General features: G+C 50.3%; 1 protein-coding gene across 1 annotated transcript; it reads right to left on the minus strand.

The window, feature by feature from the left end:
* Positions 1-672: 672 nt before the first annotated feature.
* Positions 673-6,168, minus strand: TRIL (TLR4 interactor with leucine rich repeats). The gene is made up of 2 exons (XM_049642931.1): positions 2,988-6,168; positions 673-2,342 (listed from the first exon to the last, which is right to left on the minus strand). Exon 1 carries the CDS (start codon positions 5,440-5,442, stop codon positions 3,004-3,006), a length of 2,439 nt encoding a protein of 812 aa, XP_049498888.1. The 5' UTR covers positions 5,443-6,168; the 3' UTR covers positions 673-2,342; positions 2,988-3,003.
* Between the last annotated feature and the right edge of the window lie 7,949 nt (positions 6,169-14,117).

Genomic DNA, 14,117 nt, shown 5'->3' on the forward strand with positions numbered 1-14,117 from the left:
AATGGTTTCTTACTATAGGATAGCTGCCCACATTGCTGTACTTCTGGTAAAAACCAGGCCTTTGCAAATTAGGGGAGAGGGCTTTGATCTCGTGCCACTTATTACCGGGCAGTGCATGGCACAATGATCTGTCTTATGAAAGTAATACGCTTACAGGTTGGGCTGAGGGTCCAACCACATTCCAGACGGCTTCAATGGCTCTTTAAATGAACACTCCTACCTCATGCGAAGTTTAGTCTTTTTTCTTTAGGAATCTTATCTTTTCATAAACTTTGTAATGAAAAAATGACCTCCAGTTCAAGATAGCTCCTTCTTATCATTGACCATGGGAGTCAAAGGGCTTGACTTTTAATTCCAATTCCTTTAAACAGCTGAGGCCTGCTGAGACCCAATCATCTTGCTGTCACTGGTATATTAACAGCGTTTTCATATCACAGCTCACCATCGCTTTTACAGTCATCTTATTGTTTCTCTGGGCACCAAGTCACCTATCTATTCCTGAAAAATAGAGTTTGTACGCTATCGTAGAAATGGCAATTAAAAACCACTGAACGAGGACAGATAGACTTCAAGCTCATGTTTCATTGTCATCGATCACAACTGCTGTAGAAAACCACAGCGGATCATTATGAAAGTGTATAAAATATTTGGAAACTCCGACCATAAAACATCTCCATTAGCAAGTGGGTTTATTGACATAACTGAACATAACAACATATAACATTTATTCATTTCCCACCGAAAGACTTTCCAGTCGAACTGTTTTCACATAGCTTTTACTGTTTTTCCGTGAAGTATTTTCAGTGATGTTCTGCTACGAAAGGGTGGGTGGTGGGAAGGTCCAGAGGTCTTTTCCAGACTTTCAGTGGGGCTCAATATTTCACTGCTGTGCAAAGGAACAGCTAAAAGATGCCATCACTGTACAAATGAACAAAAGTAGGGGCACCAGGGGTGCAAGATAGCCCGGAGGTTGCAAAACAGAGTGAACGACTCCTCTCCTGCATACTAATAGGCTCGGGATCGGTCACAAGCCTCGGCAGCAGAGTAAGAATGACAGCCTCTTTCCTGTGGTTGGTCAAGTTTGGGCCCCACAGATACGACTATCAGAGAAGCAGCTGTACTTTAAGTGGTCTGGACATTCACTCATCTGAACATGAACACAGATCAGTTCATTTAGATGCCTGGGTCCCTGCTCAGCTGCTGGGCCAAGGGCAGGTTTGGCTCAATGGACCAAACATAAAAGGAGAGGCCTGGGGAAGGACCCCCGGTCTAGGATAGATTCCCTGAGTCATCAGGACCATCAGGGGCGTAAGGCCCTAATTAGAAGATTCGCTGTTAGCCTTAGCACCATTGTAGTCGCCTCCACGGCACCCCACTGCCAATAAATCCATAACCATGGACAGTATAACCGTGCAGATCTTCTCTGGGACCGCTTTTTTAGACCACACACAAAACTGCTAATGTAAACCAAAGCACTACGGTTAGCGATAAACATGTACTTCATAAATATCAGGGGACCAAAGTGTCCCAAATAGTTGAAAACAATGAAGGAGCAAATAAAGGAGCCTAATCCTAAGTTTAAAGCAAAACAACATTTTAAAAGAAATACTGCAATTAGTAACTAAACGATAAGATTTAATAACGTGGTACAACACTGGGTAGTGGAGGGATTAACTTGCAAAATATATAATTATTTCACAGTGAGGTTTAAGTACTCCTAACAACCTTCTGGCTTTAGTAGAAACAGACAACCACTGATGTATACTTTTTCACATTTTTCCCGATAATTTCTTCCTCTCTATTTTATATAGAGTAAGACACTGCTGTGATTGAACGTCACGCTATCAATTGACCATCACCTTTTGCTTCCTTGCTATTAGGAAATTACCTTTATCACTTAACTGTGCAACCCCAGAGAAGCAGGGCACCCTCAACTGCGTGTCACTGAGAAAAACACGAGAAGTACCACATCGTATTCATTCCAGTCTGGACACATTGTCAGAGATGCGGTTAAGTGAACTAGAAGGCTGCCCTTCCCTGCGGGGTCATTGGTTACACACGCGTTAGTTAACATTCTTTTATCAAGTGCCGGCACTGAAATTTCCTTCTGCATATACAGGTTCAGAAAAACAAACTTAAAAAGCCACAGGAGCAACCCTGACAGAGAAGTCTTGCGAGCAGCCTTCTCCTGAGAAAGTAGGTCACCTTAGTTAACCCCAAGGTCAGCGAATGTTCTTGCGGTGTTAATGTTAAAGAGAAAATACTAGTTGAACCACTCAGCTCAACTAAAACAGTCCTTGAGTTTATTGTCAGTTTGTTACATGGCAGAGATCTTCACATTCCTGAAAGAAAAAAAAAAATAGCGTCTCTGATTATTTAAACATTAAATTATCCTGAATGTTCTATTAACCTACATGGAAGAGTTCCTTGGTGAGTGTGTTAAACTTTACCACCTGTTTACAACATCACCTTCTTGGCCGAGACCGCCAGACCAGTGCAGTCAAGTTGCCAAGCCTCCTTTGTAATACTAAATAAGTTCCTTTTTTCCTTAAATAGAACAAAACTCTCGTTTCACATTGAACAAACAAAGAGCATGCACCCAAATCTCTTTCTGGCCACACTGGGGGCAAAAGCACCCTTTTCTACCCCAAAGGGGGACAGGCTCTTGTATCGCAGTGCTACAAAGGCCATTGCCACAGCTGTGCCAAGGTCTCCCTGTAGAAGAAGGCTTCCCCCCCGTCTGAGCTCCATCATCCATTTGTCCCCTACTCTTGGCCTTGACCAAGTACCACCCATTCACTTCATGAGTGGGTACTGGGAACTGGGGGTGGCGAGGGGTTGCCGAATCGGCTTTCCCTTTGACTCGTAGGGCAAATGCACAAAAGGGGGAAAGGAGAAACTCTGATAAAATGAGATCTCCCCTTGAGGCGGGTTGAGGGGTTCCATGGAAAGTGGCTCCTCAAGTCCAAAGAGAAGGTTTCCACAACCTCGGAGGCTCTGGATCTAATCAGCAAATCGCTGCAGAAGATGATCTTCCCGTCTCAAGCTGCCACCTGTGCCGCCGCCGCCGCTGTCCATGAAGCGGTCGCAGGGGAACTCGATGAGGTCCGCCTCACTGAGAGCACACACGGTGGTGCGCGGACGGTGGGACTGGAATCCAGAGAAGTCGGCGGACACCCCGGTGCCCATAGAGCGCAGGGGACGTCGGGTGGAATACATGTGTCTAACATGCACAGGGGCCCCACCCTTCCGCCTAGCCCGCAACTTCCTCCGCAGCCAGCGTGACGCCCAGGCCGCCAAGGCCAGGAGCACCAGCAGTGCATTGACGGCCAGCAAGACCAAGGTCAGCAGCTGGTAATCTACGCTGCTCCGGCTCCCAGGCTCTGGCAGGGTGACCAGCCCAGCGCAATGGTCACGGGGGGCCACCGGGCAGACCCGACCCCCGAGGACTCCCTCGACGCACACCAGGTAGGGTGTGTCTCCGCGCAGCTCGCGCAATGTGGCCGAGTCGCTGCGCTCTGGCAGGTAGACAAAGCGGTGGAACTTAGGCTGCTGGCCAAAGCGGTCGAAGAGCAGACGAAAGCGCGCGCCGCCCAGCGGCGGGGGGCTGCGGTGCTGGCGCACGGCCCAGCGCACCGAGGCGCTGTCGGCGCCCACCGCCTCCACCGTCAGGTTGCACAGGATGAACTTGTTGAAGTCGCACGGGTCAGACACCAGCGGCGGCAGGCCGACCCCGCCGTCGGACTGGGCGGTGCTTTCCTGCTGCTGCGCTGCTAGACGCTGCTTTGCTGCGCGCTGCCAGGGGTCGCCAGCGGACGATGGCGCAGAGACGGGTGCGGCCGTCGGGGTGGGCTCCGCATGGGCAGCATCTGCAGAAGTCGGAGGTCCCCGTTCGGGCTTCTGAAGCAGGTCCAGAGGGTGTGGCGCCGGGTCCGCGGCAGCAGCGGCGGAGGGGCCCGGCTGCTGGAGGCCCGGGCCCCGTCGGCTCAGCCTCAGAGCGCTGCGGTTGCCCAAAAGCTCCCTGGCGGCCCCATCCCAGACCACCCCAGGCAGAAATCGCCCGCGCTGCTGCGGCTGCGGCTGCGGCGGCAGCTCCTCCGCGAGGCCACCTGCAGGGGGCGCCACCTCCTCCCCCGCGGCTGTGGGCAAGGGCCTCCGCAGCCCTTCCGCGGTCGGGGAAACGGAGGACGAGGGACTCGCACAAGACCCGTTCTGCAGCTGCTGGTCATCCAGGTAATCCAGGTACTTGCCCCGCAAGGCCGGGGGGTGGCGACACTGCACGAAGACCGTGAGAAGACGGCCTTGTGAGTGCCAGTCGCCCATCCAGCGCTTCAGGCCCCGCAGACGGCAGTCGCAGGTCCAGCCATTGCCGTCTAGATCCAGCCGGTAGAGGGCCGGGCTGGCAGCGAAGATGTCCCCGGAGAGAGCGCTGAGCGCGTTGTCGCGCAGGCTGAGCTCGCGCAGCCGGCCCAGGTGGCCAAAGATAGTGGGGTGCAGAGCTGACAGCGCGTTCCCGCTAAGGTCCAGCGCCTCCAGGCTGTGCAGAGGCTCCAGCAGCTCCACGGGCAGTTGGCTCAGCCGATTCCCCTCCAGGCGCAGCTCGCGTAGGGCCTCCAACCCCCAAAAGGCCTCCGGCGCGAGGTGCGAGAGCTGGTTGCCCCTGAGCGAGAGTAGGCCGAGACGAGGCAGGTGCTGGAAGACGCGCGGCCCGAGGTGCTGGAGGCTGTTGGCCGAGAGGATGAGGGTGGAGAGGGAGCGCAGCGGTGCGAAGGTGGCTGCATGGCGCAGGGAGGGCTGCAGCTCGTTGGCAGAGAGGTTGAGGAAGCGCAGTTTGCCCAACTGGGCAAAAGCGTTCTTGCCCAGAAAGCGGATCCGGTTGGACTCCAGATGTAGGTAAAGCAAGTTGCCCAAGGGGGCGAAGACCGCGTCCGGCAGCGCCCCCAGGGCGTTCCCATCCAGCCTCAGCTTGACCAGACTCTCCAGGCCCTCGAAGGAGCCGCGGCTTAGGCGGCCGATCTCGTTCCCGTTGGCGTAGAGGATGCGCAGCTTGCGCAGCGGGGCCAGAGTGCCCGGGACGAGCGCCTGCAGGAGGTTGTTCCCCAGGTAGAGCTCCTCCAGCCGCGAGAGCTTCTCGAAGGTCTTGGGGTGCAGAGCGCGGATCTGGTTGTACTGCAGGTCCAGCCGTCTGAGCTGCCCCAGGCGGTGGAAGTCGAAGGCCGTGATGTTGGTTATGAAGTTGCCGCCGAGGCTGTAGGTGAGCACGTCCTGGGGGCTCGGCAGCGAGCTGGTCTTGGGCACTGCGCGGAGCCCCCTATTGGTGCACAGGAGGTGCTGGGGGTGCTGGCAGTCGCACCGCTCTGGGCACACGGGCTGGGCCCGCGGCGGGAGCGCGAGGCAGCCGTACACCACGAGTAGGAAGCGCACGGCGCGGGCAGCCTCCATCGCCGCCCGTCCTGCGTGCTGCGGCCGGATCGTCCTCTTGGCCCGCCGGCTCTATGTCTCCTCTGCATTCCCCTTGGCCTGGCCAGAGTCGCTAAATGGCCTCTTTCGGACTCCGCAGCGCGGTCCAGCCCCTCCTCCGCCCTTTGTCCGGTGGCTGGCCCGGGTCTCTGCAGGCGGGTTCCCCCAGCCAAGTCAGGCGGCGCGGGGCGCTCCGGGAGCTCCGGGTGCTACTTGTTGCATTTCTGCACAAAACTGTTTCTCCGGGTGTGCGTCGGGGGGCGGAGGGAGGGAGGGAGTCAGACCTGAGCTTTTTGTTTGCAGCTGAGTCCGGAGAGCTGGATTCCCTGGCACGGATTCTCCCCGCCGAGCGGATTCCCCAGCTGCAGGCGGGAGCCCTTCCAAGAGCTCCTCGGGGCGCGGCTTGGCTGCTGTGCCCCGGCGGCTCGGCCCCCGCAGCTCGCGCCTCCTGGCTCTCGGTCCCGGACCAGGAGCGCGGCCTCGGTGGAACAGCCGGGGGAGGAGCCGGGGGTGCGCAGGCTGCGTCCGGAAGGGACCCAAGTCGGCGAGTGGCGGGCAAACCGGGCGGAAATTCGTTCTTCCCACACTCTGCCCCCCGGGGATGCAGGCGGAGAAAGAGGAGACGGCGGAGGGAGGACAGACCCCGACAGGGGGAGGAGGAAACGCTAAGTGGCTCCGCGTCTGGTCAGCCCAAGCCGGGGACGCCGAGTGAGAAAAGTAGGGATTAAAACCAGCTGTACGGGTCGGCCCTGGACGCAGGGCTGGGGGCGGGGGTGGATTACCGGGCCAACAAACGGAATTTGCAGACAGAGACCTTTTTATTTTAGATGAGTACACCAGGCATTTCGGAGCATTGGGAGCACGGATGCTCTTACTCGTTTTTAAGTCCCTTGCTCTTCCAGGTGCCACCCTGCGGGAAGTTCAGGCAGCACGGACTGCGCAAACATTCTGTAAGACGTTTAGGGCAGCACCCCGTTGGCTACAAAGAACTGTCGGTGGGCTAGAAGAGGCCAGGTCAGCCCCTTCTGAATGTTGGGTGTTTGGATTTTTGACGTGGCTGTCCAGGTAGCCCAGGAGAGGCATTGCCTCCTTTAGGGATCTGAACCGAGTATTCGCTTGGCCCTGCTGTAGGTAAGAGCCTGGAGAGTCTCAGAACTGGTTCTACCGCTGTGGAAGTGTTTCTGTCAGATTTTGGTGATTTAGTCCCATTAATCCTCCTCCAGTCGTACAGGCCTTGGGGTAGGCTCTGCACGTGTGCATATATATATGTATAAAACCTTCATTGACCCTCTGGTAACTGCTGCCTGCGGGGGTGGGGCCCAACCCCTTGATGCCTGGGACTTCTAGTGATCTTCAAAATCTTTAGACCCCAGAAGTTCTCAGGCCTGGCTTAGTGGCGGGATGGGGGTGGGGGGAGGGTGGGGAATCTTAGCACTTATCAATATAGAATGGAGCATTTGTCACTAGCTCCTTTGAGGGCAGCCCCTGCTGAGAATGAGGGTGGGCAAGGAATAGCTGTTTTAGTATTTGTTCATGCAAACTGCCTTGCTAAAAATAAAGGCCTCTTCTCTCCCCCTCCCTGCCCCAAATGTTCAGAAAATGTGATTTTAAGGACCTACTGCGTGAAAAATTAAAGGAGACATATCCTCACCTCAAGAGGCTGACTAGTAGGGAGGGCATAGAAAGGTTGAGTAATAATAGAAGGCAGTAGTAAGAGAAAGCCGTTGAGGTGCAAGGTGATTTCTAGTAATGCCGGTGTTTGGCAGTGACTGAGTGCCTCATTTAGCCTCGTGTAGGCAATTGATAGAGACAAGTTCTGAATTTAAGGAAAGAGATCACTGGCTGCATGGTCAGCGAAGACTTCTGGGGAAGCAGGGTCCCGGGAGATGGGTGGAAGAGAGCTAGCGGGTGGTCAGTATGAAATGCCCCTTCGGGGCACAATGAACAGACCAAGTTTGTGCTGTGCTTTGAGTTTTCAAATAAAGGATGAATGTGGGAAACCAAGTTTCTGTCTTAACAAGATAAACCATAGATTGGTTTTTAGTTCTCGTTGTAAGAAGCTTCTGAAACATTTTTAGGTCTTGACTCTAGGCCTCTTTAGGAAGGTATGGCGGCCCTAGCGGGTGAAACCCAGGCTGGCACAGTGTAGCATATGCCTTCCTGTGTTGGGCCCCAGAAGCTGTTAGGAGGACTATCAGAAGTCCTTGCTGGCAACCGAGGTTATCCCGTTGTTTCAGAGGATAGCATGGTAAGAAGCTACTGGCTTTCAAAGGGAACCACTGGATCTAGCTGGGATGGAGCCATGACAGCATTTGCTTTGAGTCTATGGTGTGAGGACTGCACACACAGCCATCAGAGCAGAGAAGAGGTTGGAAGCTGACAGAGGTGTAACACAGAAGAGGGAGATGCAGAGATCAGACCCCATCCCTTTGCATAAGCTTCCTCTCCTCCTGCATCTGCAGAAAACTTGCAGAATGAGGGCAGGCAGCGTCCCATCAGAGGACCTCTATAGTTGGACTAATCAGTCACTCCACTTGAAGTGTCTTTCCTTTATAGGTGCCTCTAAGGAAGATTTACAAAGTCATCAGATCGCTGCAGATGTTCAGTATTTTTCAGTGTCTTTGGTGTTATTGCCCGGCGTTTAACATTCCTTCCGGTAGTGCTGGACTGCAGGTAGAAATAATATCGTACATGGTTTATGTCAAAAGACAATTGCTTTTCCATAACGTTCCATTTTCTTGAAGTAATCCATCTGCCACCTATAGTTAACCTTGCTTAAAATAGATATAGTGTGCCATACTTCAAATAAGTATACACAGCTTTTGATAGGTGTTGCTTGTGCCCTCAGTCAGTTTCAGTAAGACTTTGAAATCTACAGATGAAGTGGTAACACATATGGGGGCTCAGCCTTTCTGAAAAAGCGTGGTTACTGTCTTTTTAACAAATGTTTCCCTTTCTAGAGGCATGTAACTTGAGGTCAACTTTAAAAATGAATGACATTTAAATCCGTCAGAGTACATTTATGCCATGTTCCTATGCCCCCCCCCCCCCCCCCCCCTCCCCTTGGTCTCCATTTCTGTAATGCTACACGGTTCAGGTGTTTGATTTATTTTTAGACCATCTCTCTCTTCCAGGAGTTAAAACAGTGTTTTGCTTGAATTCGGCAGTACCTAGAGCCCCTGGTAGTGAAGAGCTATCATAGCAACTCCAAAACTGCATTTGCTTTGAATGCTGGTTGATCAGGCAGGAAGAATTTAGTGAGACTCTACCAAGTGCCAAATCCCAGGGTGCGACAGCTCAGTGGGGAGGCTGATGGGCAAGGAGTGGGTGTAGCACCGAGTGAGAAGCATTGTGGGAGTTGGGGGGGGGGTAGCTGTAGGAGTCCTGAGAGGGCACCTGGCCTGGACTGAGAGCTTGAGGAAGGTTTCCAGAGGAGGAAAGTGCTGGGAGCCTGCAGATCCATGCGAGAGAGTCCCTTAGGAACCTGCAGATCTTCTGTCTTTGTTGATGAGATTTTTTTGACATCTGTTTTTTTTTTTTTTTAACAGTATCACACAACTTCACTCATACAAGGACTTCCAAATAAATATTCCCTTACTCCTTTTTAAGCACTTCTGCAGGTAAGGACTTCTAGGTAAGAAACTGACTTCATCGTATTTGTACTGCAACATCAAGAGGCATCTCTGCTAAATAAAGCAGGTGCTCTATAGAGAAAATGTTATCTGTCTGGTTCCTGCCTTCTAGAACCTTGAAATCTGACAGTGGGTTTGTGTGGAATGCCTGGTGTGCAGTTGATAGAACATCCAGACCAAGGTGTTCACTTACATGAAATATACATAGGTATAGATACAATGTATAGATACTCTTGGTAGTCCTGTAGGGTAGGGACCCCCTGGGCCCCTTGCCCCCCCCCACCCCCCCACCCTCCCCTTGGATCTGCACTTTAGAGGGCTTTGTTCCAGTCCCCCTCTGGTTGTGTCCCTCTCCAGAAGAGCAGGATTCCAGGCTTCCAAAGGTATGTGCCCACCCACAACCCATATCCCCACTCCTGCTCAGGGTTCCTGGGACCCTGGAATTTCCTACTCAACTGCCTAAGGCTGTGAAGATCTTTTATCCATCTGTCCTCTCGGGGGCTGATGATGCCACAAGTGGGTATATGCCTCGGGCCAAGTGAAGGCCAAAAGGCAGCTGTGCAAAAAGAATCTGGAGGTGTGAGCTGGGATTTCCCGTGGCATGCCTGGGAGGCCACTGAGACACTGGGTAATGCAGGAGCCAGAGCTGAGAGGAGGAGCCGGGGACCAGGGATCTCCTCTCACACTCTAACCCTGGGCTTCTCGAATATTAGAGACAGGCCCGTCCATATGTAGCTTTTGGGGAGGGAAAAAGTACATATACTTGGATTTACAAAGAAAAAGGAGAAAAATAACAGGAGTTTGAAGGAAAGCGTTTTCTAAAATGTAAATTCTACTTTATTGCGACATAACCTATACCCAGTTTTCTATAGAAAGCAATACTTTTTAGCAAAAGCAAGGACATTGTTGTCTCCGTTGAAATGCCTATCTCTTAACTATGTAATGCCTTTGTTTATGGATGGATCCAGGCTTGATCATGTTCCGGGAGATTCAAGTATTGATTATGCTTAAATGTAGAATTTGTATAATTGCAGAAGGGATTGCTGTGGATAATCCACAGAAGGAACAGAAGGGAATGCTGTTCATGAGAGAAGCAAGAGCTTTGTCATTTCGCTTTTGGAGAGCTTGCCCTTTAAATCTCAAGCGCACCGCTGGGTGTTTGCAGGGGTCAGAAGCATAAGCAAGTCTGGGCTGGCTCCATGACATGTGTGTATGGTGTAAGCGTTCTTGGGCGTTCTTGCCCAGGCCTGGGATCTTCTTGGGCTTGCCAGGGATGTGCAGTGCTTTCTTCCCAAGCAATCCGTGGTTCCCTTGACCTTCAGCTGTAGAGGCAAGAAGGATTCCAGGCCGTGTCTTCAGTAGCCCCTGGACCTGGTGCCAGTTGACCCAGGCTGTTCTGGGGTGGGAAGGGTTAGGGGGAGGAGAGCTGTGGCCAAGCTCCCTGCTGCGGGGAGAGATAGACCGGCCAAGTTCTGCTGGAGCAGTCTCCCAGAGCTTGCTCAAGGCAGCCTGCAGAGAAGACAGCTGTTGCCTCACCCCAGCTCAGCCAGCCCGAGACAGGCAGCAGGGCCCCTGACATGGATGAAGTAGGAAACCAAGAATCCCCAGTGATTCTTTTTTTTAAGTTTATTTATTTATTGAGAGAGAGAGAGAGAGAAAGTGAGCGTGCGCTCAGAGAAAGTGAGGGGTAGAGAGGGAGGGAGGAAGAGAGAGAATCCCAAGCTGACTCCGTGCTATCAGCCCTACTGAGGGCTCCATCCCATGAGAGATCATGTGAGGTCAGGACCTGAGCCAAAACCAAGAGTCCCACACTTAACCTGCAGGGCCATCCAGGCACCCCTTGCAGTGGTTTTTTGCATTTTATCAAACAGCCCCCCAACTCTTTCTCTGAGTGAGCCTCATCTTAGCTCCAGTCTGAGAGGCAAGTTTCTTTGCCTTGGGGATTAGGAATGTGAAGAAGAGGACCAATGGGTTACAGTCTATCTGCTGGGTTCTCCACGGCCCCCAACCTTAAGCAAATAGGAAGGCAGATTCCTGACTAGGTATCGGCTTTACTAAATCAGCATCTCTGGGGGCAGAGCCCCCAGGTGATTTTTGTGCACACTTAAGTTTGAGAAAACCAATGGACGGTATTTCCAAGATACCTGCTTATGAATGGCTGGTTGTATTATAATAACATCAGTAACGATGACCGGCACTCATATAGTGCCGGCCGAGTGCCACGCGGTGGTGTAACATAGCTTATTCACAGCTACCTTGCGAGGTAGGAACTATTGTTAACCCATTCTACAGAGGAGGAAACTGAGGGGCTTAGTAAAAATACAGGATCCTAGGCCCACCCGCAGAGGCTGATTCAGAACCTCCAGAATAGGGCCTAGGGATCTTTAGTTAGCACATTCCCACGTATTTTCTTAGGCATTGTCACTGAAGGAGAATTCTTACGGGCTTTTTCAGACATTTCCGTGTCTCCTCTGCTAGGAACCCAGGGGTAGAAAGATGAGGGAGACCTCTTTCTCTCCCTTCTGAGAGCTCAGCACGGCTGGAGAGTTAAATTGTATATAGGTGATAATCCGGGAAGGTGGTGCCTTCATAGAAGAGTACGATGAGCACTGTTTGCTAGAATGGCAATTACCTTTTGCAAGGAAAATAATAAAGAACCGAAGCCTTTGTAGAAAATACCAGCCCACGTAAAACTGTATGTGTGTAAAGCCATTTGCAAGTGGCTGCTTCCAGCACACTAGATTTTATGTTCAAGGAAAATCCTTATCCATCAGTTCAAAGATGCCAGAGTGTTTGAAACTGACATGCATAAACAGATTGCTTTGCTACGAGAACTACAGTCAACTGTAGGCACTTCTGGCAAGTTAAGAAAGGAAAGGCGGTTGTTGGCTGAGTGTAATAACTTAAGAAATAAGGCAAATCCACATACTGTTTATGGCTGCAGGATAGAGTTTGTTTTTGTGTAACTGAAATTTTAGAGCGCTAATCCAATGATGTCCTCCCTTGGATAGGATGGAGTCAGTAGCCTAAGGAAATGCTTTAGGTATAAAAGTGTCTCTTAATTCCTAAATACCAAAATATTTGTCATCTCGAGGAACCAGACTTATAATTGTATTTTATGGTACAACTTTCCAATATTCTCTTATTTCGGTTTCTTCACACTACAGTAATAACATTTATTTAGCAATTTGTGTCCCCACCCAGCTGGGAAGACAGCAGTCTTATTTTGCTTCATTTTTGTGGTACTCAGCAGCTGTTGTTGACTTATCAGAGAGTTTTCACAAAAAATCTAGAAGAAAAAAAATTTTAGTATTAATAGCTGTTGTCTCTACGTGGTAAGAAAACGAATAATTGTTTACATTCTGGGGTTTTTTTTTTTGGCATTTCCTGAATGATGTACGATCATCACGTGTTGCTTTGAAATTGGTTAAAAAATACTTTGAAAACAAAATTGTAAAAAACAAACCTAATATCTGGTTTTGACCTCAACGTAAGTATATCCCAGTTTGGAGGAGAGCATGCTAAGAACTAGAGAAGTTAGCTAACTTCTGGAATGATCTAGCACTATAATAATAGAGTGCAGACCACAGTCTAAGCCGTTGGCTTCTGACCTCAGGTTTTTATAGTTGGACCTTGCTAGGCTCCCTGTTGATACATGCCTGTAAGTACAATGAATGAAGCCAGTTCAGGGTGATATTCAAACACTTAGCAGCTGGTACAGTAAGAGCACCAGCCAGACAGGTTTGGCACAGCCCCAGTCAGGACAGAAGGATGCCATGAGCAACCAGCCCAGCATGCCAGTGCCCACCAGCTGAAAGGAGACTTGCCTGTACTTGATTAAAGTTTTTGAATGGTGCTTTAAACATCCATCCCTCTCTCTCTTTTTTTCACTTAATAACTACATTATTAAAAACGATCTACTTAAGGCTTAGGCACAATATAATCAGTAACCATGAGAAACAACACACAAAGCCTTCCTGGGTCCAAGTTCTTCCAAATTGCAAACTTGCCTGGAGCCCGTTTCTTTGGGCTCCAGTCTTCACAGAACATTGGCGAGAGGGTGAAGTCATCGATTTTCACAAAACCTGAGTTTTGTTTTCAACGTATAATTCAGAAATTCTCTCCCCTTCTCTTCAGTAAGTTGATGGACGCATTTGAAGGGAATTCAGTTCAGAAAAAAAGTACTATTTTTCTCACAACTTGATCTGAATTGTTATAAATGACGGCTTACAAATATTTGTGGGGGGGGCACTTCTTTTGAAGAGTATCAACTTCAAGGATTAGTAACCCATCCTGTCAGTTATCAGTGATTTCTTTTCAAAGCCTGGATGCACACATGTCCAGCCCCCGCCCCCCATCTGTCCCTGAGCTGCAGGTGTCTCCTTATTCTAGTGTCACGTATTGGGTCAAAATAAGGGAGGCAACTTCATAGCCATGCCGCTGAAAACTGTGGCTCTCTCCTGGCAAGAAACAGTCTGTCAATCTCAGCAATGGAAATAATCTTGGACAGTCAAATAATTGACTATATACAGTGTAAATACCCTCAAAGTGTTTGCAGATTTCATCAAAAGACCAGATGTTTTTTACTCAAGACCCGGAACATGGCAGTAAAGGAAATTAGAGGAAGGGAGTACCCATCCCCTTTTTGGAGTCTCTGTAATTTTCTATAAAGATTTGCACTTTGATTATGCTTAGTAGCACCATATGCTGGAGGGAGATGCAAGAACAAAGGTTCCAGCCACAGTACTGGAGCCTTGCTGTAGGCAGGATCACATATTTCTGTTGATAGAAAGCTAATGGATACATAGGACACTCCTCCAACTCCCGTGCCTCCCTATTTGATTTCTGAAATTATAATTGATACACTGCTAATGTGAACGTTCTGAGCATCCTTTTCATTGTCTGCTATAATACATTGTGGGTTGAAAAAGTGGTGGTTACCACTGAAAGATACGTAGAACTACAGAATTTTCAAAAGCTTACTGTACATTGTCAAGTTTTATAGTGTGTACGTATGACCTTAAA

Source organism: Panthera uncia, chromosome A2 (genome assembly GCF_023721935.1).
Source record: "Panthera uncia isolate 11264 chromosome A2, Puncia_PCG_1.0, whole genome shotgun sequence".
Lineage (NCBI taxonomy): Eukaryota > Metazoa > Chordata > Mammalia > Carnivora > Felidae > Panthera > Panthera uncia.

Bases quoted from the DNA above. Each gene is read 5' to 3' on its own strand.
- TRIL (XM_049642931.1), bottom strand. From the start codon at position 5,442: ATGGAGGCTGCCCGCGCCGTGCGCTTCCTACTCGTGGTGTACGGCTGC.